Raw genomic sequence first — 25673 nt, 5'->3', positions numbered from 1 at the left:
TCTTTTGTAATCCTTTGCATTTTATGCTTTTGAAAGATTATGCTGAGAAAGGTCTACAGACTTTATCAGATAGCCAAATGGGTTCATGCAAAAACAGGTCTGGCTATCTTTTCTTCTGAACAACATTCCAGGGTTCATTAATCAGCACACGGAACATCAGAAATAATTTTTAACTAGTAAAATGCGCCATGTTAACACTCTGCACACGGACTAGAAATCTCACACAGGTACCTCCATTCTTGAGAGACAAATTTAAGACCCTGGCAACCGTGGCATCTTGTACCATTGGTCTGGGGTTCTCTGCTTAGGACTCTAGGCAGACCTGAATCCAGACTCTGCCACATAATTCTAAGCAGAGGGTCCTGAATCCTGCTCCGCTGGTCTCATGGGAAGCTTTCGGGCAAGGCACCTGTCTGAGAGCTGTGACTTCACAGAGCTCACAGGAACAGGCTGTATGACTAACGCTGCGCCTGCTAATACCTTTGAGAGGGAATCTGTCAGATCATCATGGCTGACATACCATGTGTGTGTGCATGCATGTGTTCATCAGAATTTCATGGCTGACATACTGTGTGTGTCTGTGTGTGTGTGTGTGTGTGTGTGTGTGTGTGTGTGTGTGTGTGTTCATCAGAACTTCATGGCTGACATACTGTGTGTGTCTCTGTGCGCGCAGTCACTTAGCTGTGCTCGCCTCGGTGCAACCCCAGGGATTAGCCCATCAGGCTCCTCTGTCCATGGGATTTCCCAGGCAAGAATACTAGAGTTGGCTGCCTTGTCCTCCTCCGGGGGATCTTCCTGATCCACGAATCGAACCCACGTCTTCTGCATGGAGGTGGATTCTTTACCACTATGCCACGTGGGAAAGCCCCAGCTCTCATCGTTGGGGCTTATTAATGTCTGATTATAAAAGACCCAAATGTCTTAGACCAGTTTGTAATACCTGTGATAGACTAAGACGCTCCATGAAGCCTGGGACCAAATTTCTTTTTATGCATGATCATTCTCTAAGGGTCAATACTATACTGACACACTTACAGGGCATTCAGCAAATAGTTGTTGAATGCATTAACAAATGTAATATCCTTAGGTGAGGATGTGTTTCCTGAAGTGTAGAATGTAATTCCTTTAAAAGAAAAAAAAGCAAGTCTGGACTTCCCTGGTGGTCCAGTGGCTAAGACACCAAGCTCCCTGCAGGGAGCCTGGGTTCGATCCCTGGTCAGGGACCTAGATCCCACGTGACACAACTAAGAGTCAGTTTAGCCAAGTATATATACTTATAGAAAAGTTATGACAAACCCAGGCAGCATATTAAAAAGCAGAGACATCACTTTGCCAACAAAGGTCAATCTAGTCAAAGCTATGGTTTGTCCAGTAGTCAGGTATGGATGTGAGAGATGGACCATAAAGAAGGCTGAGCATCAAAGAATTGATGCTTTTGAACTGTAGTGCTAGAGAACTCCTGAGGGTCCCTTGGACTGCTAGGAGATCAAACCAGTCCATCCTAAAGGAGATCAACCCTGAATATTCACTGGAAAGACTGAAGCTGAAGTTCCAATATTTTGGCCACCTGATGCAAAGAGCTGGAATGGAAAAGACCCTGATGCTGGAAAAGACTGAAGGCAAGAGGAGAAGCAGGCAGTAGAAAATGAGATGATTGAATGGCATCACCAACTCAATGGACAATGAGTTTGAGCAAACTCTGGAAGACAGTGAAGGACAAAGAAGCCTGGCATGCTGCAGTCCAAGGGGTCACAAAGAGTCAGACAGAACCTGGCGACTGAACAACATAACAAAATATTTAAAAAAAAAAAAAAAAAAAGAGCAGGTCATACTTATCTTTCCCTTCTCAGACACCTTGCCAGGGTACCATGTATTAGATACCAATCAATAATTGTTGAATGCCCACAGTTTTGCTCTAATCTGAATTTACCAACTATATTTTTCTTTTTTTTTTACTTTTCTAAAAGCAATTACATTTTCAAATGTCTAAAGATAAAGAAGAGACTCTTCTGTGAAATCCTACAAAGCAGTAAGAAGCAGTGAGTATAGGTGGCTTTGGAGGGATGAGCTCATGCAGACCTGAGTTCAAGTCCTAGTTCCGCCACTTACTAAGTGATATAACAGCTTCCTGCCTCATTCCTCTTCTGAAAAATCTGAGATAATCATGGTGCCTATATTTTCTGTTTTAAGTGCTTTTACTGAACTTGTAGGTAAAACCCCTGGCAAAGGATCCAACACACTATAAGAAATAATAATGCCTACAAATGCTATTTATCATCAGTGAGAAGATCCCCAAACTAAATTCTCTGTTCAATTCTTATATTTCCAAGAACACTATCCTAGCTGTCTCTGCATTATTTACACCTTCTAAGTGTTCAAAGACCTTGACCACGAAGTTGCTTTGACTATGATAATAATAGCTCTTTGCTCAGAACAAGGAAACCAACTCTGAGCAATATTATGCAAATTGATGCTCTTTAGAGGAAACCCACAATGCCTGAAATAAACATCTTGTACTTGCTATCTGGAGGGTTAATAAACCACACTTAGAGTTATAGCTTAAGTCACCTAAGATAACTGCCAATTATCACTGCCAATTAAGAAGCAAAAGGGCATGATTTGTTATTGCTGTTGTTAGCCTGGGCTTCCCTGGTGGCTCAGATGGTAAAGAATCCGCCTGCAGTGTGGGAGATCTGGGTTTGACCACTGGGTTGGGAAGATCCCCTAGAGGAGGGCATGGTTATTAGTCTAACCTGGCCAATAAGTATGCATCAATGTTGCCTGTAAAAAAATTACTTAAAATATGATGTATTTCAATGAGTAAAATTTTTATAGTGAAAAAATGATCAGAAGAAACAAATCAAGGAATAATAGCACTTACCATCTACTAAGTACCTAACCATGTAGTAGGCATTCAACATAAATAACTCATTTATGCCAATAGCGATCTGGCAAGATCTGTATAATGGTGTCCTCACCTCAGTTTTACAGAAAAGGAAACTGAAGCTCATGAAAACTTCCAAAGTCATGAAAACTTCCAAAGGCACACCAGTGGTAATGGGAAATCCAGAAGGCAAACCTTAGTCTGAGTCGTTCTCCTCTGATGCCCTTTAACCAACTCTTGCCTTCTCCTACCCTTACAAGCAGTGATGACGGCTAATTCCACCGATAGCACCTCAGTCCTAGATCCTATCTACAGCTTCTGAGGTGGACAGAATTAAAAATTAATCCCCATTGTGAAGAACAGACCTAACCTGTTCCTAATTTTTAAATTCAGAGTCAGGTTAAAATACAACAGGCCAACTGTAATGTAATACAGAGAACTCGTTTAGTGCACAGACCAAGGGCAGGCAAAAAGGATGTTCTTAGCATGGATTCCTCAGAAACCAAAGACCCAGGCTTGTCCTGGACTGCAGCCCCAGAGCAGAGGGGCAGGGGTGAGGCATGAGGTGTCAGCTTGTGTCCACGTCAAGCTGGGCTGGGTTCAGTCTGAGTTGGCAGCAGTCAGGGGTGAAGAATGATTAAAGGCTCTGGGGAGAGTGAGGCCAAGAGGTTCCAAAGCGGCATAGAAGAGGTGTCTGATACAGAGGATAAAGATGAAGTCAGTGTCAGAAAATTCAAGGAAAACCTATGGAAGTGGCAAGGCACAAAGTCCAAGTTCAGTGCCAAGGTCTGACTCAACCAGTCTCTGTCCCAATACCCTACTTTTAAGCATCCTTCCTGATAGGAGCAGATAAAAAGACGAGTCTATGTGTTCAGTCCTATTAAATCTAACTTTCAGAGAAAGGACATTCATACAATAGAGTTTTCCTGTACTACTTACATAACTTAATTAGAATGACTCATGCGAAATTGTACCAAATGTATATTCAATGTCTGGTTCCTCCCATTACATGGCAGTTTCCAAGCCCCTGAAGAACATAGCAGATTACAAGGGCGGCTGACTAGACTAATGACTCAGTGGAAGTAAAAACTGAACAAAGATCTTGCTTACATACAGGGTTTCTGTTGTGGTAACATCTGATGAGAACACAGTTGAGCAAGCAAGTCTATGACATGTGACCAAAACACCAAGTCTTCCAGTTTTCTACATAGAGGAATATGTCAAGTCTGACAAAACAATAAAGCGCAATTATAAGCTACTATGTATTGATTCTCATGGTGGTTTTCATTTCATAGGGTAAAATTTATTTTTTAAAACATTTAAATGGATAAACAAGGTTCTACTGTACAGCACAGTGTGTGTCTGTGTGTATATATCCTGTCATAAACCACAATGGAGAAGAATATGAAAAAGAATGTGTATGTGTGTGTATATATACATACACTCAACTGAGTCATTTTGCTGTATGGAGTAATTAACATATTGTAATTCAACTACACTTCAATAAAAAATAAATTTTTACAAAACAATTATTTAAGTGTTCGTTTCATCTAATAAATAAAGAGAAAAAGATCTGCTTTAACGTAGACTTAGATATACATCAATTATTGCATAAAATTGCTATAAAAATCCCAGTTTGCAAAACAAGGAACTCCAGTGAAAACTGCTTATGCATTACAAAGTCAACTTCCAAAGTCCTGCCAGCTACATAAAAACTGACAGGTATCCTGAAATTTGAATTGCTGTACTTATGAGTAAAAATTAAAGTAAAATTAGTCTTGCATTCCTTTTTTCCCTCACAGTGACTACTTTCTGCTGACATCTGAAATCTTGACAGTTATCTATCTTTTTACTTAGGAATATTTTTAAACTTTATTAAAGTTTTTGACATATAAATTTATAATCAAGCAAGCCCACCTTGTTGACAATAACCAGATATTTGCTTTGTCGAAGATTTCTTGGCTTTTTTTCAGATCAATTTTTAAAAATTTTTTGAAATACACTGATTTACAATGTTTAGTTTCAGAGGTACAACAAAAGTGATTCGGTTATACATATACATAAATATATATATTCTTTTTAATACATACTCTTTTCCTGCCTTTTCTGTCTCCTTTAAATATCCTGATAGACAAGGAGTGTCACATAATCCACCCTATGGTGAACAGACCAACCCTGGGAGTCTAACACCCAGAGGAGTTTCCTCTTTTTTTTTTAAGATGTTGTTGATGCAAACCATTTTTAAAGTCTTTTTTTCAGCCAAGAGCCATGTGGGAGCTTAGCTCCCCGACCGGGAATCGAATCCGCAACCCCTGCATTAGAAGACAAAGTCCTAACCACTGGACCACCAAGGAAGTCCTAGGAGTTCCTTCTTGCAAGGCAGAGCAGAGACCAAGTCATCAGAACCTGCTCCCCTCAGGCAGTGAAAACTGAGGCCAAAGCCCCTCCCAAAAGTAAGTTAAACTGGCTTAACTACAGTCAAAATCACATCTAATCTTATCTTCTATGCATACACTCTAGCAGGACTTTCAGAGCCTGTTCCAGTTCTACAGCATTTTATGAGATGTATGCTAAGGACTTTCCTCTCTCCTCTCAGGGCAACAGGACAATATACATGGTGATAAACATTCTGTTTTTCAGTCTAAAATTATTGCTGGAGCACCTTGGAGCCTAATCCTCTGCTAGATCCTAACATATAAAGACACCCTATCCTACAAATCCTTTAAATCAGAAGGGTAATTAGGTAGGATTCAATTTCTAAACCAAAGTGATTTAAAAAATAGTTGGAGAGACAGGATAGGTATTTGCAACTAGAGAACAAGAAAGATCCATGTGTCCTAGCTACACACACTGTTCTACTTGAACAGGTGCCCAATCAAACTGGTCCCTGCCCTCGCTATGGCTGCTGGGAATTTCTCTCCATCCTGCCTACCCGCCTCTTTCTATGTCACCACAGCAAAACCGTTCTTCTTCTCTACCCATATCTTGCTTTAACTGTTCAGTTACTCCAGTGATGTAAGGTAAGGACTCTATGACAAGACAGAGCAAGCCAAAGTGCAGAGAGAAAGAAAAAAAAGACCCCCTCCTTGCTTCAGGGGACCAGTAAAAGGTGGATGGATGAAAAGAGGCAACTGGGAAAGGGGGGGCCTGCAGGAACCTGCTTTTCCAGGTTGTTCACCCACAGAGGGAAGCAGGTGAGATTACTTCATGCCCCTCTAACCTCCAAGTAACCCCAGCTTTCTTCTCCACTGCTCACACTTTTAGCCCCTTAGCATCTGAATCTTGTTTGAAAGTCTCCCCACTAAAATCTCCAGTCACAACAAAATTCCATCTCAGATCTTCAAATCCTCTTCCCACTGTTCATACAACAAACTCTACCAGAGGGAGAACAAGAGTAAGAGAACAATCAGAAAGGCTTAATTAATAGAACCAGAGAATCCCTGGCCTCCTACCCCAAAAGACACAGGGTTAAATTTCTTGGCATTCTAAATTAGAAGTCCAAATTCACAGAATCACTTGCCTAAACATCTTAGTCAAATAGCAGAAATACTATGGGTTCAACAGACTTTTGCAGGGACCTAGTGTTGATTCATATGATATTGCTTATGATGGAAAAAATAATTATGTTCTAAAATTTTGGTGAGTGCCTTAGACAATTCTAATTGACCTGGGCTAACGCACTGTCCTTTAGAATCAGAGATTCTCAAACTTTTTGGTATCAGAACTCTTTTACACTCTTCAACAACTGAGGATCCTAAAATGCTTCTTTTTACATGGGTTATAGCTAGAGAAAAAAATTTTAGTTAGAAATTAAAGCCAAGAAACTCTTAAATATGCTATCAATTCATTTAAAATAGCAAAATTTATTACATAAATATTTAAGAAAAAAATACTATTCTTTAAAGCAAAAATATATAAAGATTATTTACTGAAGAGGAGCATCATTTTACATTTTGCAAACAATGTGTTATGATAATTTATAAAGTCATATCAACAATTATTGAGTTCACATGGTTAAACAATAAACCAACCATGTGAATTCTTTAACTGTTGATATGACTTTATAAATTATCAAGTGTTCAATGTAACTCACTGATTTGGAAAAATATAAAATGACGCTCCTCTTCAGTAAATATATGTTTACAAGTTTATGTATTTTTGTTTCTGAAAATAGCATTTTTTTTTAATTGAGCCTAGTGGGCTACAGTCCCTGGGGTCACAAAGATTCAGACATGACTGAGCACTCACACAAACAATAAACTAAAGAAAAATTGAGAACATAACGTATTCAGTACCAGTATAGAGGTTAAGAGTTTCAAAACTCAAAAGCCTGGGGCACAGGTCAGGAAAGGACATGTTTGATGACAGAAGCTTGTAAGGATTTACACCAAGGATTACATGGGAAGGTCTACAGGGACCGGACAAATAAGAGAAGTTATTTGCTGCACCCACCAACTGGGGATCTAAACAGCTCATGACCTTATCAGGGAGAAAGAGCTCCGTGATGCCAGATTTTCAAGTTGTTTAGGAAAAACTACAAATTTGAATTTTTATGTGAAACTGTTTGATTTTTAGGTATTGAAACTGCAGGCCAAATAAACAACTATATGTAAATGGAGCCTACAACACCCCCAGTCTGCAACATCTGTATGTCACAAAAAGAACTGTTTAATCTTTGAATAATTCTTCCCAAGGAAACTTATCCCACAGTATGGTCCTAAGATCCCCAGGAAACAGCATACTTAAGATATAATCAATGAAACAGCATTGGAACAGAAGGTTGTTATCAAAACATGAAAAGCAAAACAAAGCAATACAGTGCCATGAGTCAACAGGCGAGCAGATCTACTGCACAAGAATCTCTTTCTAGAAAGTCACACAAAGCATGGTGGGGTGGGTTTGAGATGGTTCATCAGGTCCTACCATTGTCCTGAGAAATACTCTCCATAACACCTAACTCCCAGACTCACAAATCACCTTTCCAACTACTAACTGGGGCTAACATGAGGATAGGGAGCTTTAGACAACAAGCATCACAGGACTATAAGCAGTCAGGAGACGTTTACGGAGCACTTCTGCCTGCAGAGCACCGCACGAGGCCCAAAGTTTAAGTGATCCCACCTTCAACTGTGACCCCAGTTCACAGCCTCAAAGGGGAGGGGACCCAAAATACAAACAAAACAGCGAAACGGTACGTGAGTTAGAAAACAAGGAGGGGGACGTGCCTGGTGGTCCAGTGGGGAAGACTCCACGCGCCCAATGCAGGGGACCTGGGTTCAATCCCTGGTCCAGGAACTAGATCCCACATACTGCAACTAAGATCCAGCACAGCCAGATAAAAAATAAATATTTTTAAAAAAGGAGAGATGAACATATAAAAGATGTCTCCCAGACACCGACATTTCTTAATTAGCAGAAATAATAAAGGCTCCAAATTCAAAAGACAGATTACAGGATGCACGAGCAAGCTTGAAGGAAGGTTCCAGAAACCAGCTAGAAGGCAATTATGGTCCCAACTAGGGTAACCTCAGAGAGAACAGAAAGATATGTCAGGGTAAAAATATCTGCAAGAACTGTTGGTGGGAATGTAAACTGATACAGCCACTGCAGAAAACGGTACGGAGAATCCTTAAAAAAAACTAGGAATGAAACCACCATAAGACCCAGCAATCCCACTCCTAGACATATACCCTGAGGAAACTAAAGTTGAGAAAGACACATGAATCCCATTGTTCTTTGCAGCACTATTTACAATAGCTAGAACACAGAAGCAACCCAGATGTCCACCAACAGATGAATGGATAAAGAAGTTGTGGTACATATATACAATGGAATATTACTCAGCCATCAAAAGGAACACCTTTGAGTCAGTTCTGATAAGGTGGATGAACCTAGAACCTATTATACAGTGAAGTGAGTCAGAAAGAGAAAGATAAATATCATATTCTAATGCATATACATGGAATCTAGAAAAATGGCACTGAAGAATTTACTTACAGGGCAGCAATGGAGAAACAGACAGAGAGAGTAGACTTACGGTCATGGAGAGAGGGGAGGAGAGGGTGAGATCCATGAAAATAGAAACACGGAAACTTACATTACCATATATGAAAGAGAGCCAACGGGAATGACTCAGGAAACTCAAACAGGGGCTCCGTATAACCTAGAGGGGTGGGGTGGGGAGGGAGAGGGGAGGGAGGTTCAGATGGGAGGGGCTATATGTATACCTATGGCTGATTTATGTTGAGGTTTGACAGAAAACAGCAAAATTCTGTAAAGCAATTATCCTTCAATTAAAAAATAAATGAATTTAAAAAAGAAAAATATCTGCAAGAAAAATCAATATTTGCCATCTGACTAAATAAGTGCACTATCAACCCATCAACAGAAGGAATGATCCCATGTATTCAACAATCAAGGAATCAATAAATTAAAAGACATAATAACCCAATCTCAACAGGTAGACCATATTTGGATGCCCTTCAAATCAAACTCTGGGGAAAAAACTTTATGAAACAATTGGACATGTGAACACTGACTGAAACTTTGATGCTAATACATAACTACTGTTAATTTTTAAGGTGTAATAATGGCATTTTGGCTATGTTAAAAAAATAATAAAGATTATTAAAATATTTGTGGGTAAATGGGATTTACTGCAAAATAATATGGGAAAAAGGAAAGAGTTGAAGGAGTGGACAGGACAGGATTAGCGATGGGCTGATGGCATTGCGGGCTGAGAACAGGCACAGGAGGTTCATTATACTATTATGGCTACTATGGCCGATCTTTTAAATTCTCTGTAACAAAACATCTTAAAAAATTAATGGCAAATACAACTTTCACCTACTTATGTAAATTCTACTTTAGTTTTCCTAAAAGTGGAACAAAAACATTACTGATTTGTCTCATCTGTGGGTCAATGCACAAAGATTATTATCATTCTTAATTACTACCCATTCTATAGGATTTTTAAAATTATAAATACATAAAATTAGATTTAATAAAAAGTGAAACTCACCATTACACAAGATTCTTCTTTAACAAATTCTAAAGAGGTAGGAGAAAGGGCTCCAGAACACTACACTATTAATTTGCAAAAGAAATCACTTTTCCTTTTAGCTAAAAATCACTCTCATAAGAACATGCACAACGATCAGAATTAAACAATAGAGCCATTTCAAATCTGAGCCTGCAAAACTCTAGCCTTACAAAGTCCACAATAATTCAACTTCTCTTTCTGCTTTTCTGTTTTGCTTTGTTTTTTGTTTTACTAGTATGTTTACAGACAAATTATGTGCTAAAAATAATTTAATCACAATTTAACGAAACTAAGACCAAATAAAGGTTATCCTAACTTTTAGCTTGATACTTGGCAAAAAGTTGATGTTCAGCCGCTAAATGGATCAGAAAAGAGTCCTAAGATATTGTGATATTATGATGCAGCAATCTTTTAGATAGAATGGTTTCTCATGTCACATTTCCTCATAGATTACTGCTACCTCCATCTTTAAAATGTAAGTCTAGATTCTTACACAAAATGTGCTTTATTAGCAACAACTCCTACACTGATGACTTAGAAAGAGAACCCTAAAAAAAAAAAAAAAGTATTGCCAAGTAAAGACAAATTTTAACAACGTCAATAGTGGGACTTCATAGTTTTTACCTAAGCCTTATTTGTAATTAGATATCTTATCTATTATATCATATGGGATCAGATAATTTTATGTTGAATCCAGAATTCTGGGGAAATTCAAAACATTTAATTCCTATTAGCTATAATTTAATCTAATAAGTAGCCACACACACAAAACTGCATCGTCATTATATCCAATGTTAGTAGCTAAGCAGTATTTCAACCACAGGTATAATGACTTTTCTTGAATTAACAAAAAAAAATAATAATAATAACTTATTCCTTCTTATTTTTGGACCAATAAAAGCAAAAACAAGATACTTATATAACCAATGACAAGGCTAAGATTTCATAAATTCTACCAGAACAGTCTAATTCTTGTTAAGTTTACTAATCAGCTATCAAACAGGTCATTTGAGCAACCTAAGCATTTGCTGGTAAAATTGTGAAAAATCTGGGTTTATTGCTATTTGATTATCTGCTTCTATTAACTATGCAGCGATATGAATTGAACCATACATACTTTATTACCTTTTTAGCTTTTAAGTGTTCCTGATTCATTTTCACAACTATATTCCAAAGTAGTAAATGGTTTGTACACTCAATGTCTGCAGTATTTTTTTAAAAAAGAGGGGGAAGACTCCTCTGAAATTTCTGAGTATGTAGAACACTGTTCTCCTCACTTTACTGACATAATCAGGGTGGACAGACTCCCCCAGGAAGAGCCTCTTTATGAAATTAAAACACACCACATACTATTCTCCAGAGGAATAAACTCTGTTTGGGCAGGATTATTAGCCTCACTCAAGTCATTTCACAGCAGAGAGAACAAGCAGGTCTATTGTATATACCATAATTACATTTTGCATGACTTTCTTCAATTAAAATCTTTACTTAAATTAGCATCCATACAACAGCAGAGAAAATTTAAAAGTCATTATCTAATATGACCTAACGATGACTTCTACTAACAAGAAATTAGTCTGAAAATGACTTCATATATTTCAAAGTAATTACTGGCATTAGGCCCTCCCTTCAGTAGTATTACACAATACATTTGTCAGAGAAATGTACAAGTCAACTCCACTTAATTCTGCATCTATCTGATATGTATTTTTTCTGCCTATGTTCTTTCATCTACCAGGAACAGAGTACTTTGAACCTCCAAAGAAGGACTGGATATATTTTGCTCATATTAGGTACTCCTTAATTATCTAATACTCGTAACTAAGATCTGGTGTCTGGTAAACAATCAGAAGGAATAAAAATATTTTAGTGACCTTTCTGACAAGAACTGGTTAAGAGCAACATCTCAGACGTTCTTTTCACTGGACTGGCCATTATAACCTTCACACTATCAATTTATTATTAGGTTAAACATAACCAAGCAGGAAGGAGTGGAAAGCCCCATAGTTATACAAGAACACAAAAAATCTGCATATCTATATGTCATCTACAGCTAACTCCATCCATGTTGAAACGTCTCTCCAATATGTACTAAAGAACAAGTCACTTCACAAACCACCACAGAAATCAGCGTTCAGGTTCATTACGATCTTGAGGTCTCTCTCTCCAAATGTTGTCTACTTCAGAAAATTCTGGTCTTCAAAATCTTACACTTTGGGGAATTCCCTGGTTGCCTAGTGGTTGGGGCTCTGCGCTTTCATTGCCGGGGGCACGAGTTCCAGCCATGGTCAGGGAACTGGGATCCCACAGGCCACCCGACCAACAACGATAATAAAATCTTACACTTGATGGGGCAGAATAATAAAGAATTATAAAAGAAAGTCTATATACAAATACACACACACACAATAAAGAAAACAGAGGGCTAAAGAAGAAAACAGATTAACTGACCAAGAGATTCTCAGTACAATTTAAACTGATTATTCCCTTTCAGTTCTGTTATTTAAAGCAGCACCTCTGAACAGGCATAGATCACTGATTCAGTCTCTCAGAGTTGGAAGTCCACTAAAATAATTTTCCTGCCACATTTGCTTGGAATTCACTGCAAACAATAGATGGAGGGGGAGCCTTTTTTTTTGTTTTTGTTTTTTAAGAGGAAAAAAGGAGGAACAGGGTATTTGATAAAATAGGAACAATTAGCTTTCCTCCCCATGCTAAACCTGGGTTATTATTTTTGGCTCCTCTTAATACAATTTTTTTTGCCTTTAAAACTCAGGCATTCAATCTTTTTTGAGTCACCTATCTCTCTGACTTTTGACTAGAAAAAGGCATTTGTGGACACACAGTATTGTGCAAACAACTTCCAAACACACACAGTGAAAATGTAAAGAAATGCAAGGGAAAAGAGAAAAACCAAATTCAGGAAAAGTTAATTGTGGTGGAGAAGAAAGGCATGCAAACTGGAGACTGTTCACAAAAGGCTTAATTGTACTGGTAATGATGATTTGTTAAGCTGAGTGACAGGTACATAAAAGTGTTTTAATCTTTAAACTTTTTACACATTATATTTCTAAAACTTTGCGAAGAAGTACCACTCAACAGAAAAGTATGCTACAGTCTGAAGTTCCCAAATCAGTAGCCAAGAGCTGAATCCAGCCAAGACTGTTAGTTTGGACAGCACGATGTTTTGTTTTGCTTTTTAATTGTAATCCGAATGCCTTCGGGCAAGACATGCACTCTCCAATTAGCCAGAGTCACCACCATTTTCCTTACAGTGAAGAAGAGTTCTTTGAAAGCCAAAGAAACTGGAATCTTCATAATGTAAAAGACTGCAGCCACTTTAGAGAAGTCTGACAATTCCTCAAAATGATAAGCACAGAGGTACCATAGGACCCAGCAACTCCACTCCTAGACATCTACCTAAGAGAAATGGAAATGTGGTCCACTGAAAGACCTCAACAACCGCTATTCACAGCAGCATTATTCACAATAGCCCAAAAGTGGAAAACACCCAGATATCCATCAACTGATGAATGGATAAACAAAACAGAATACGATGAAAAATTATTCCCCCCTAAAAAGGAATAGTACTGATAGATACCATAACACAGATAAATCTCTAAAACATTAATCTAAGTAAAAAGAAGCCAATCACAGAGGACTGCAAGGAGATCCAACCAGTCCATCCAAGAGGAGATCAGTCCTGGGTGTTCACTGGAAGGACTGATATTGAAGCTGAAACTCCAATACTTTGACCACCTCATGCAAAAAGTTGACTCATTTGAAAAGACCCTAATGCTAGGAAAGATTGAAGGCAGGAGGAGAAGGGAATGACAGAGGATAAGATGATTGGATGGCATCACTGACTCAATGGACATCAGTTTGAGTAAACTCCGGGAGTTGGTGATGGACAGGGAGGCCTGGCGTGCTGCAGTCCATGGGGTTGCAGAGTTGGACACGACTGAGCGACTGAACTGAATTGAACTGATAGATACTATAACACGGACAAACCTCAAAAACATTAACCTAAGTATAAAGAAGCCAATCACAGAAGACCACAAATTATATTTCATGTATATGAAATGCCCAGAAGAGACAAACCTCGAATATAGAGACAGAGCATAGATTAACAGGGTGATAAAAGTGTCATAAAATTAGATAATGGTGCTGGTAAATACAATAAAAATCATTGAGCTGTTCACCATAAAGGGGTGAATTATATGATATGCTTATTATATGTCAAGTAGTTTAAAAATAAACCAAAGACATCCATTCAGTCTAACTTTAGTTCTCAAACTGTGGTCTGAGGACTCCCCAGTGTTTCCTAGAACTTATCAGTGGATCTGAAGTCAAGACTATTTTCACAAAATCCTAAGACATGCGCCCTTTTCACTGTGTCAATATTTGTACTGATGGTGCCAGAGTGACGGCAGATAGTCAGGGAGTTTGGTATGGTCATGTACATACTGCTATATTTAAAACGGGTAACCAACAAGGACTGACTGAATAGCACGCGGAACTCTGCTCAGGGTTATGTGGCAGCCTGGATGGGAGGAGAGTTTGGGGGAGAATGAATACATATATATGTATGGCTGAGTCCCTCTGCTGTTAATTGACTATTCTCCAAAACAAAGTAAAAAGTTTAAAAAAAAAAACCTGCTGTCACCTTTGGCTCAGTGACACCAAATTATACAGGTTACTTACAGTCAATGTATTCTTTATCTCACCTACTCACAGCAAAAACAAACTTTACTGTATGAATTGTGGATCAAACTGGCCATTTTGTTTTAACAAACTAGCATCTCTTTTTTTTTTTTTTTTCAGACTAGCATTTCTACTAGAAACCATCAGTTCCTCTAGGAAAATGCATTCCTATTTCCAAAGTCAAAGAACCATAACTCTCATAACACAACTGTTTTGTAAAGTGAAAGCGGCCACTCTCCATGGGAAATCACACCTCACTCCCTTTGAAAACATTTTTTTAACCAGAGTGATCAGTAAAGTCCAGTATGGTGGATAAAGGAGGGAAGGAGGCAAAAGACAGAATATAAAACAGCCTAAGAAACTATTTTGCCCTATCATGGTGACAAGCACTATCATTAGCATTTTATTATAAGATAGAAGTCTATTAAGTTTTAAGATAATTCAAACAAAATAAGGCTTAAAGATTTTGTTATTTAAAGGAGGACTGTTCTACATAACATCATTATTGTAACTCGTGATAAAAGGGACTTAAAGAGCTCCAAAACGCTAAAGATCATACACTGAAAACTAAACTTGCAGAAATCCACTAAGAATAATTAATGAATTAGTCACGTATTAGCCCTAAAACATGATTTTGCAAATATGTTGCTGAAGATTTGGGAAACCCCAAGGACCAATCCAGAAAACTAAACTGATTTAGTGCAAAAGGGTAATTCCAAAAACACATTTACTGCACTAGTAATGTAGGCAGTGTGGCTCTGCTGGAGAAAATAAAAAGATCAAATCCATCAGTGTGTATTCAGTACTAAACAGAGAAAAAGAAGACCGTGCTGGAGGACACAGGTATTTCAGTCACTAGGGTGTTCGAGTGCTGTGGGAGAGAAAATCTTCTCTGTACTTAGTAAAATGTCCCTTTGTTCTTACTCTGTGTTCACAAGCAATGTTTTGACCTGGCTTCGCAAGTTAGTTGATACTAAAGAGAAGCCCAGATGACAGGGATTAATATTTTGTTCACTGTAAACATAAAATCAAGGGGCTGCATCAGCAGACGAATGGATAAGGAAGCTGTGGTACATATACACTATGGAATATTACTCAGCCATTAAAAAGAATTCATTTGAATCAGTTCTAATGAGATGGATGAAACTGGAGCCCATTATACAGAGTGAAGTAAGCCAGAAACAAAAGAACATTACAGCATACTAACACATATATATGGAATTTAGAAAGATGGTAATGATAACCCTATATGTAAAACAGAAAGAGACACAGATGTACAGAACAGACTTTTGGACTCTGTGGGAGAAGGCGAGGGTGGGATGTTTCAAGAGAACAGCATCGAAACATGTATATTATCAAGGGTGAAACAGATCACCAGCCCAGGTTGGATGCATGAGACAAGTGCTCGGGCCTGGTGCACTAGGAAGACCCAGAGGGATCGGGTGGAGAGGAAAGTGGGAGGGAGGATCGGGATGGGGAATACATGTAACTCCATGGCTGATTCATGTCAATGTATGACAAAACCTACTGCAATGTTGTGAAGTAATTAGCCTCCAACTAATAAAAATAATTGAAAAAAAAAAAATCAAGGGGCTGATCTCTCTGATGGCATGTGAGTCCCTACGAGCCCCATGAACTCTGGGCAAACTAGATAAAAGTTTGTTTGCAAAGTTGAAATTCTTCTAGAACTAGGTGATTTTTTAACAGGCATGTAGACTCAAGTACTGAATGTATTTTGGTTTCAAAAATTTTTACCTCCTTTATGAAGTTATAATATAGTTCACAACATACCATGGACACACCTTAAAATACAGGCCATAATAACACCAATTATAACCTTGGATATGCAGACGACACCACCCTTATGGCAGAAAGTGAAGATGAACTAAAGAGCCTGTTGATGAAAGTGAAAGAGGAGAGTGAAAAAGCTGGCTTAAAGATCAACATTCAGAAAACTAAGATCATGGCATCCGGTCCCATCACCTCATGGGAAACAGATGGGGAGACAGTGGAAACAGTGGCTGACTTTATTTCTTGGGGCTCCAAAATCACTGCAGATGGTGACTGCAGCCATGAAATTAAAAGACACTTAATCCTTGGAAGGAAAGTTATGAGCAACCTAGACAGCATATTAAAAAGAAGAGATATTACTTTGCCAACAAAGGTCCATCTAGTCAAGGCTATAGTTTTTCCAGTGGTCATGTATGGATGTGAGAGTTGGACTGTGAAGAAAGCTGAGTGCCGAAGAATTGATGCTTTTGAACTGTGGTGTTGGAGAAGACTCTTGAGAGTCCCTTGGACTGCAAGGAGATCCAACCAGTCCATCCTAAAGGAGATCAGTCCTGGGTGTTCACTGGAAGGACTGATGCTGAAGCTGAAACTCCAATACTTTGACCACCTCATGCGAAGAGTTGACTCATTTGAAAAGACCCTGATGCTGGGAAAGATTGAGGGCAGGAGAAGGGGACAACAGAGAATGAGATGGTTGGATGGTATCACTGACTCAATGGACATGAGTTTGGGTGGATTCTGGGAGTTGGTGATGGACAGGCAGGCCTGGCGTGCTGCAGTTCATGGGCTCGCAAAGAGTCAGACACGACTGAGCAGAACTGAGTAACAGAATGGGTAAGAATCAAATAGCTAACTTTTATATAAGGTTTACTGCACATCAGGCACTGACACTGCATATTTTAACTCATTTATTCCTCATAACAACCAATAGGCAGGTACTACTATAATCTCCACTTCACTGAGACAGAGGACAATTAAGCAACTTGCTCCACACCACACATGTTAAGTATTGGGTTGGCAAAAAGTTTTGTTTGGGTTTTCTGTTACACCATATGGGAAAATCTGAACGAACCTTTTGGCCAACCCTACAGTAGAGATGGAACTTCCCAGGTGACTCCTGACAATGCAGGAGACATGGGTTCGATCCCTGGGTCAGGAAGATCCCCTGGAGGAGGAAATGGCAACCCACTCCAGCCTTCTTGCCTGGGAAATTCTATGAACAGAGGAGCCTATTGGGCTGTGTATGGTCCATGGGGTCACAAAGAGTAAAACACTTAAGCGACTCAACGATCACATCAGTAGAGCTGAAACAGTCTGTCTGACTCCAAAGTCAGCATTTATTAATCTCTGGTTAGCTGTGTACTACCAATTTTCTGAATTTTAAGCATCTTATTTTTCAAAACAGTTTTGAAATTCCATATACAAATGTTTCCCAAATTCCCATGATTAAGCTGTTAAGCTGAAAATTGTCTACCTATTCATTTTTAAATGGCTTCTATTGCCTTTAATAAGCATAAATATCAAACCATGAAATTTTCAGAAGTTAATGCAAAATTAATCAGAAAAATATACAACTATTGTTTTAAAATGTAAACATATTCACTTTCAAAGTATACTAACATAGGTTATTAAGTACACATATAAAATTAGTCACAGTTTTAGATTAATAAGATTAGTGGACACTATTCAAAAAAGAAGTATATTGTAGCTTTTAAAGGAAAAATATTAGTTTGAGTCTTTCTGACTATTGATTGAAACCGACTCCAACCACTTTTTTTGTTAGTTTCAAATCCCTGGCGCTTCAGCTGCAAGTATAGCTCCTATAAAACCATAACTTGTTTTATGGGTTAGTCATTCTCCAAACTAGACTGTAATTAATCTTAACTTTGTAATTTGTGCTTTCCTTACTATTTCTCTTTTAATGAACCTAACATATACCACCAAACTGCTACATTCCCAAATTTTCATTTTCTCTTTTCACCTTGACATTAAAAGAAAAAGTACTTCTTATGAGGTGGTCTTTTGTCATACTCAGGGCTTCCCTGGTGGCTCAGAGGTTAAAGTGCCCGCCTGTAATGCGGGAGACCTGGGTTCAATCCCTGGGTCGGGAAGATGCCCTGGAGAAGGAAATGGCAACCCGCTCCAGTATTCTTGCCTGGAGAATCCCATGGACGGAGGAACCTGGTGGGCTACAGTCTGTAGGGTCGCAAAGGGTCAGACACGACTGAGCAACTTCACTTCACTTTATCATACTAGTAATGTTTGTTTTTAATCTGGGCACCAGTTACAGGTCTGTGCTCAATTTATGCAAATTCATCAAGCTATATATACTTTTCTATACATACAGTATATACTTCAATAAAGAGCTGTTTTTTAAGAAGCTGTGCTTCCCAGCTTTATCTCACCAAAAGCCATGATGTACCAACCTTGACGGATGTCACTTCTGTTTTTGACAGCTGTCACTTCTAAGTCTTTTTTATATCAGACAGCACTCTACAGTTCTGAGTTAACATTCAATCTGTATTTTCAGTACATGTAAAAAGAGTCATCTAAGATACTCTGTGGAACCAAAAGTGCTATCTAATTCTTTCACAAACCCCTGAGATTTAAAGATCTCTAAAGGAAAGAAAACATCTATTTTATATTCTATGTGCTCATTTTATTCTCACAATTACCTCATCAGTTAGACATCACACACTTGTGGATGGAGCCACAACAATATATTTCCCACCAAAAATGGTTCCCGTAGGTGACACTAATGTTTCTCCTCTTGGTGTAACTGTGTAGAGCTTTATACCAGCCTTCAGCATGAATATGTGACAGAACTGTCATTGTGTGACTGCCAAGGTTACAACATCAAGGATGGGGAAGGAGGGAAGCTCAAGAGAGGGGACATTTGTATACATACAGCTGATTCACTTTGTTGTAAAGCAGAAACACAACATCGTAACTACACTCCAGTTTAAAAAAAAAAAAAAAAACGCAATACTGCTCCCACCTGGCTTTCTCACGCTCTCAGGATACTTGCCTTCGGAACCTGCCACCTGACTGGGAGCAGGTGTTCTGCTTGCAGCCCCAGCGACATCTCCAGCTCCAGCTGACAAGCAGCATCAACCACCCGACCCAAGTGACCTGGTGAGCCTTCTGATTGCAGCCCCTCGCCTTCAGTCTTCCTGGTGAACCCTCAACAGCATGGACTGGAGCAAGCCATTCCCGCTGAGCCCTATCTGAATTCCTGAGCCACACAAACCATGAGATAATGATTACTGGGCTTCCACGGTGGTCCAGAGAATCCCCCTGCCAATGCAGGGGACATTGCTGATCCCTGATCCAGGAAGATTCCACATGCCGCAGAGCAACTAGGCCCAGGTGCCACAACCACCAAGCCCATGCGCTACAGCTACTGAAGCCCGCGCACCCTACAGCCCGCACACCCTACAGCCCGTGCACCCTACAGCCCGCGCACCCTACAGCCCGCACACCCTACAGCCCGTGCACCCTAAAGCCCGTGCACCCTACAGAACCTGCACCCTACAGCCCGCACACCCTACAGAACCTGCACCCTACAGCCCGCGCACCCTACAGCCCGCGCACCCTACAGAACCTGCACCCTACAGCCCGCGCACCCTACAGCCCGCGCACCCTACAGCCCGCGCACCCTACAGAACCTGCACCCTACAGAACCTGCACCCTACAGCCCACGCACCCTACAGAACCTGCACCCTACAGAACCTGCACCCTACAGCCCGCGCACCCTACAGCCCGCGCACCCTACAGCCCGTGCACCCTACAGAACCTGCACCCTACAGCCCGTGTACCCTACAGCCCGTGCACCCTACAGCCCACGCACCCTACAGCCCGTGCACCCTACAGAACCTGCACCCTACAGCCCGTGCACCCTACAGCCCGCGCACCCTACAGCCTGTGTACCCTACAGCCCACGCACCCTACAGAACCTGCACCCTACAGCCCACGCACCCTACAGCCTGTGTACCCTACAGCCCACACACCCTACAGCCTGTGTACCCTACAGCCCGCGCACCCTACAGCCCGCGCACCCTACAGCCCGCGCACCCTACAGCCCGCGCACCCTACAGAACCTGCACCCTACAGCCCACGCACCCTACAGCCCGTGCACCCTACAGAACCTGCACCCTACAGCCCGTGCACCCTACAGCCCGCGCACCCTACAGCCTGTGTACCCTACAGCCCACGCACCCTACAGAACCTGCACCCTACAGCCCACGCACCCTACAGCCTGTGTACCCTACAGCCCACGCACCCTACAGCCTGTGTACCCTACAGCCCACGCACCCTACAGCCTGTGTACCCTACAGCCTGTGTACCCTACAGCCCACGCACCCTACAGAACCTGCACCCTACAGCCTGTGCTCTGCAACAAAAGAAGCCACCACAGTGAGAAGCCCATGCACCACAACAAAGACCCAGCACAGCCAAAAATAAATAAACCTTAAAAACAAGTACATGATTACTACTCTTTTAAGTCAAAAGCCTTTGAGATCATTTATTTGTTATACAGCAATAGAAAATGGAAACACTTTACAAATAAAACACACAGGAAGATAACCATGCCAGCAAGTGGCAAAGGCAGAATTTGAATCGTCAGTCCATATAGAAAGCCCCAATTTTTTTCTACCAGAGGGTATTGCCTCCAAGTTTGCTCAGAGTTGCCCACATTTCCAAAGAAAACAACAGTACTCAGACTGAAAGCTCTAAGAGCAATATATACTCCCCCAAATTAGTGTTTTCAGTCAACACTCAGGACAGTAGGTCATTCCATTAGCAAGCTCAAAATTCCTGCACCTCTGACTCATCAATATCTTTCCCACCCTAGTAACAGCATCTCCTAGAGATGCTTAAGAAACATCACTACGTCAATAATAATAAACTTCAACATTTACAGAACATTTCACAAATCACTTAACGATCACTAATTTGATCTTCAGGAAACCCCCCTATGAAACAGATAAGGTAGGTATCACACAGACAAGGCTCAAAAAAGGTATAATTAACTAACTACAGGGCTTTCCTGGTGGCTCAGTTCAGTTCAGTTGCTCAGTCGTGTCCGACTCTTTGCGACCCCATGGACTGGAGCAGACCAGGCTTCCCTGTCCATCACCAACTCCCGGAGTTTACTCAAACTCACACCCACTGAGTGGATGACATCTCATCCTCTGTCGTCCCCTTCTCCTGCCTTCAATCCTTCCCAGCATCAGGGTCTTTTCAAATGAGTCAGTTCTTTGCATCAGGTGGCCAAAGTATTGGAGCCTCAGCTTCAACATCATTCCTTCCAATGAACACCCAGGACTGATCTCCTTTAGGATGGACTGGTTGGATCTCCTTGCAGTCCAAGGGACTCTCAAGAGTCTTCTCCAACACCTCAGTTCAAAAGCATCAATTCTTCGGTGCTCAGTTTTCTTTTAGTCCAACTCTCACATCCATACATGACCAATGGAAAAACCATAGCCTTGACCAGATGGACCTTTGTTGGCAAAGTAATGGCTCTGCTTTTTAATATGCTATCTAGGTTGGTCATAATTTTCCTTCCAAGGAGTGTCTTTTAATTTCATGGTTGCAGTCACCATCTGCAGTGATTTGGGAACCCAAAATAGTAAAGTCAGCCACTGTTTCCACTGTTTCCCCATCTATTTGTCATGAAGTGATGGGACTGGATGCCATGATCTTAGTTTTCTGAATGTTGAGCTTTAAGCCAACTTTTTCACTCTCCTCTTTCACTTTCATCAAGAAGCTCTTTAGGTCCTCTTCACTTTCTGCAATAAGGGTGGTGTCATCTGCATATCTGAGATTATTGATATTTCTCTTGGCAATCTTGATTCCAGCTTGTGCTTCCTCCAGCCCAGCATTTCTCATGATGTATTCTGCATATAAGTTAAATAAGCAGAGTGACAATATACAGCCTTGACATACTCCTTCTCCTATTTGGAACCAGTCTGTTGTTCCATGTCCAGTTCTAACTGTTGCTTCCTGACCTGCATACGGATTTCTCAAGAGGCAGGTCCGGTGGTCAGGTATTCCCATCTCTTTCAGAATTTTCCACAGCTTATTGTGATCCACACAGTGAAAGGAGTTGGCACAGTCAATAAAGCAGAAATAGATGTTTTTCTGGAACTCTCTTCTTTTTCAATGATCCAGCGGATGTTGGCAATTTGATCTCTGGTTTCTCTGCCTTTTCTAAATCCAGCTTGAACATCTGGAAGCTCACGGTTCACATACTGTTGAAGTCTGGCTTGGAGAATTTTGAGCACTACTTTGCTAGCGTGTGAGATGAGTGCAATTGTGCGGTAGTTTGAGCATTCTTTGGCATTGCCTTTCTTTGGGATTGGAATGAAAACTGACCTTTTCCACTCCTGTGGCCACTGCTGAGTTTTCCAAATTTGCTAGCATATTGAGTGCAGCACTTTCACAGCATCATCTTTTAGGATGGTGGCTCAGTGGTAAAGAAATCTGCCTGCCAATGCAGGAGACGCAGGTTCGATCCCTGGGCTGGGAAGATCCCCTGGAGTAGGAAATAGCGACCCATTCCAGTAATCTTGCCTGGGAAATCCCATGGACAGAGGAGTCTGGTGGGCTACAAATCATGGGGTCACAAAAGAGTGGGATACAACTTAGCGACTAAACAACAACAAACTACCTACAACACAAGATAAGTAGGGATTCGATTTCTTATTTTCTGACTCCACGTCAAGTGCTCTTTTCAACTCAATTCAACTCACCTTGAAAGAACTTTCATGGAGTGCCTTTGGGTGTACTTTCGTAAACAGCACTGTCTCTGCAACTATTCTGAAGCAGCTACTTGGCACAAAGCGTCATGGCAGGCACCATGTATTCTCCACTTTCAGGAACGGCACAAAAACATCTCTGATAGCTGATCTCTACAAAAAGCCAATCTTTCCCCGCTCTGATCCACTCCTGACACCACCATCCAATAATCTTCCTAATTCACTTCCTTAATCACAATAATTCAAAAACTGTCAAAGATGACAACTTCCCATAAAAACAGAGGCCAAATCTCATCTGCTTCCAAAGTCTTCTATAAACTGACTCTAACTTACCTGGTAATTTCCCTGCACTTGCTAAGAAAAACCGAATTAATCTCTTCCTTCCTGTCCACGTTGGCTTTCTTTATAACCTTCCTGCTCTCCCTTTGGTTCATATGATCACTCAAACCCAGAAGTGAGGCTCAAGTATTTCATCCCCAACTCCTGACAGAGAGTCCCTTCCTTCCAAGACCTTAAAATTTACTGTTGAGCTATAATTAATAATTCAAAACAATACACCATAATTAAATTAGGTGGCACAGATTATAGCTCACAGTGACTTTAAGGAGAAGAATCCACCAAGGGCTGCAAGAAAGTCTTCAGGAAGAAAAGAACACTTGAAATGGGTTCTGACTGATAGGCTAGGATAGGAACTGGCAGAAGTAAAACCATCCATAATGAGGAGCAACTAAAATGCCTTCCCTTCTTCCTATTTACATCTCACCTAAGCCTCCAGCCATTATCGTCTCCTTCAGGAAGCCTTCCTCAGGAACTTCACACTCTAACCAACATTCTCTTCTCTGCGCTTCTAATACCATCACTGTACCACCCATGACACTCAATCAGGCCCTCAGTCCTTCTATATTATGTTAATAAACCTTGTCTCACTGATCTGGCAGCAATATGTCTCCACATAGAAAGCACTCAATATTTGTTCAACTGAACTCAGTTCAGCAGCCACTGTTGCCTTCTGTCTTTTAAAAACCCATCGATCATAACACTGGTTCTTAACTTACCGGGCATCGCCTTTGGAAAGGTTGGTATTTACAGGATTGAGAATAACCTTGTTTGCGTCTACATCCACCACACATTTGGTGTGCAAGTCAATTTCTGCAGATTGAAAAAACAAAAAATGAGTCATTTTTGAAGCAGTGTATGTCAGAAAAAGCATTTGACCAAAAAAAAAAAAAAAATCCAACACTCTTTCAGAATAGAAACAGTCAACAAACTAGAAATAGACAGGAACTTCCTCAATTGACCTGATAAAGGGCATCTAAAAAACTTGCAGCTAACTTCACACTTAATGGTAAAAAACTGAACAGCCTACCTACTAGCATCAGAAATAAGACAAGGATATCTATACCTGAAACACTTCCCTGGTGGCTTAGAGGGTAAAGCGTCTACCTGCAATGCAGGAGACCTGGGTTCGATCCCTGGGTTGGGAAGATCCCCCAGAGAAGGAAATGGCAACCCATTCCAGTACTGTTGCCTAGAAAATCCCATGGACGGAGGAGCCTGGTCAGCTACAGTCCATGAAGTCACAAAGAGTCAGACACGACTGAGAGACGACACATATACACCAATTAAAAAAAAAAAAAGACGAGAAGGATGGCTACTACTGAGCCTATTCAAGGATATACCAGAATTTCTGGTAAGGGCAGTTAAGCAAGAAAAACTAACATAAGGCATCCCAACTGAAAAGAATAAATAAAACTACCTTTATTTGCATAAGATAGGATCTTATATGTAGAAAATCCTAAAGAATCCACTAAAAAACTACTAGAATAAACAGGTTTTGCAAAGTTGTAGGATATACGCTCAATACACAAAAATCAGTTGTTTCCATACACCTGCAATAAAAAATCCAGAAATGAAGTTAAGAAAATTTATAACATTTTTGATTCATTTATATCAAAAAGATTTAAATGTTTAGGTAAAACCTTAAAAGAAGTGCAAAACATATACACTGAAGATTCCAAAATATTGTTGAAAGAAATTAAACACTTAAATAGAAAGAAATTATATCCGTGAAGTGAAAGACTTAATACTGTTAGGATAGCAATAACTCCCCTATACAAAAACTCAAGGCAATCCCTATCAAAATCCCAGCCAACTTTTTTTTTCCCCCCAAAAGTTAACAAGTTGATCCTAATTCTATGTGGAAATGCACAAGACCTAGAATAGCCAAAAAACCTTGAAGAACAAAATACAAAGACAGCACTTGTCGATTGTAAACTTACTACACAACCACAGTAACCATGGTACTAATAAAAGAAGGACAGATAAGTGGATCAATGGAACAGAGAATCCAAAATTACAGTCAGATTTATGGCCAAATGACAACACTGCCAAGAAAATCATTGGGGTAAGCACAGTCATTTCAATGTGCTAGCACGCCCTCATCAAAATGAAAAACTTCTGTGCTTCAAACGATACCATCAAGGGAGTAAAA

The 25673-nt window shown here is 40.2% G+C and overlaps 1 protein-coding gene across 2 annotated transcripts in view; it reads right to left on the bottom strand.

Moving 5' to 3' along the window:
• Positions 1–25673, bottom strand: part of KIF13B (kinesin family member 13B) — a 201446-nt gene that overhangs the window by 158604 nt on the left and 17169 nt on the right. For both annotated transcript variants that reach the window (XM_065907699.1, XM_065907700.1), the window contains exon 2: positions 24238–24331. In XM_065907699.1, the coding sequence (XP_065763771.1) occupies positions 24238–24331 (94 nt within the window). The remainder of the gene's footprint in view (positions 1–24237; positions 24332–25673) is intronic.

This window comes from Muntiacus reevesi, chromosome 17 (assembly GCF_963930625.1).
Source record: "Muntiacus reevesi chromosome 17, mMunRee1.1, whole genome shotgun sequence".
NCBI lineage: Eukaryota > Metazoa > Chordata > Mammalia > Artiodactyla > Cervidae > Muntiacus > Muntiacus reevesi.
The sequence above is the reverse complement of the archived record's forward strand: the minus strand, read 5'-3'. Positions and strand labels throughout refer to the sequence as shown.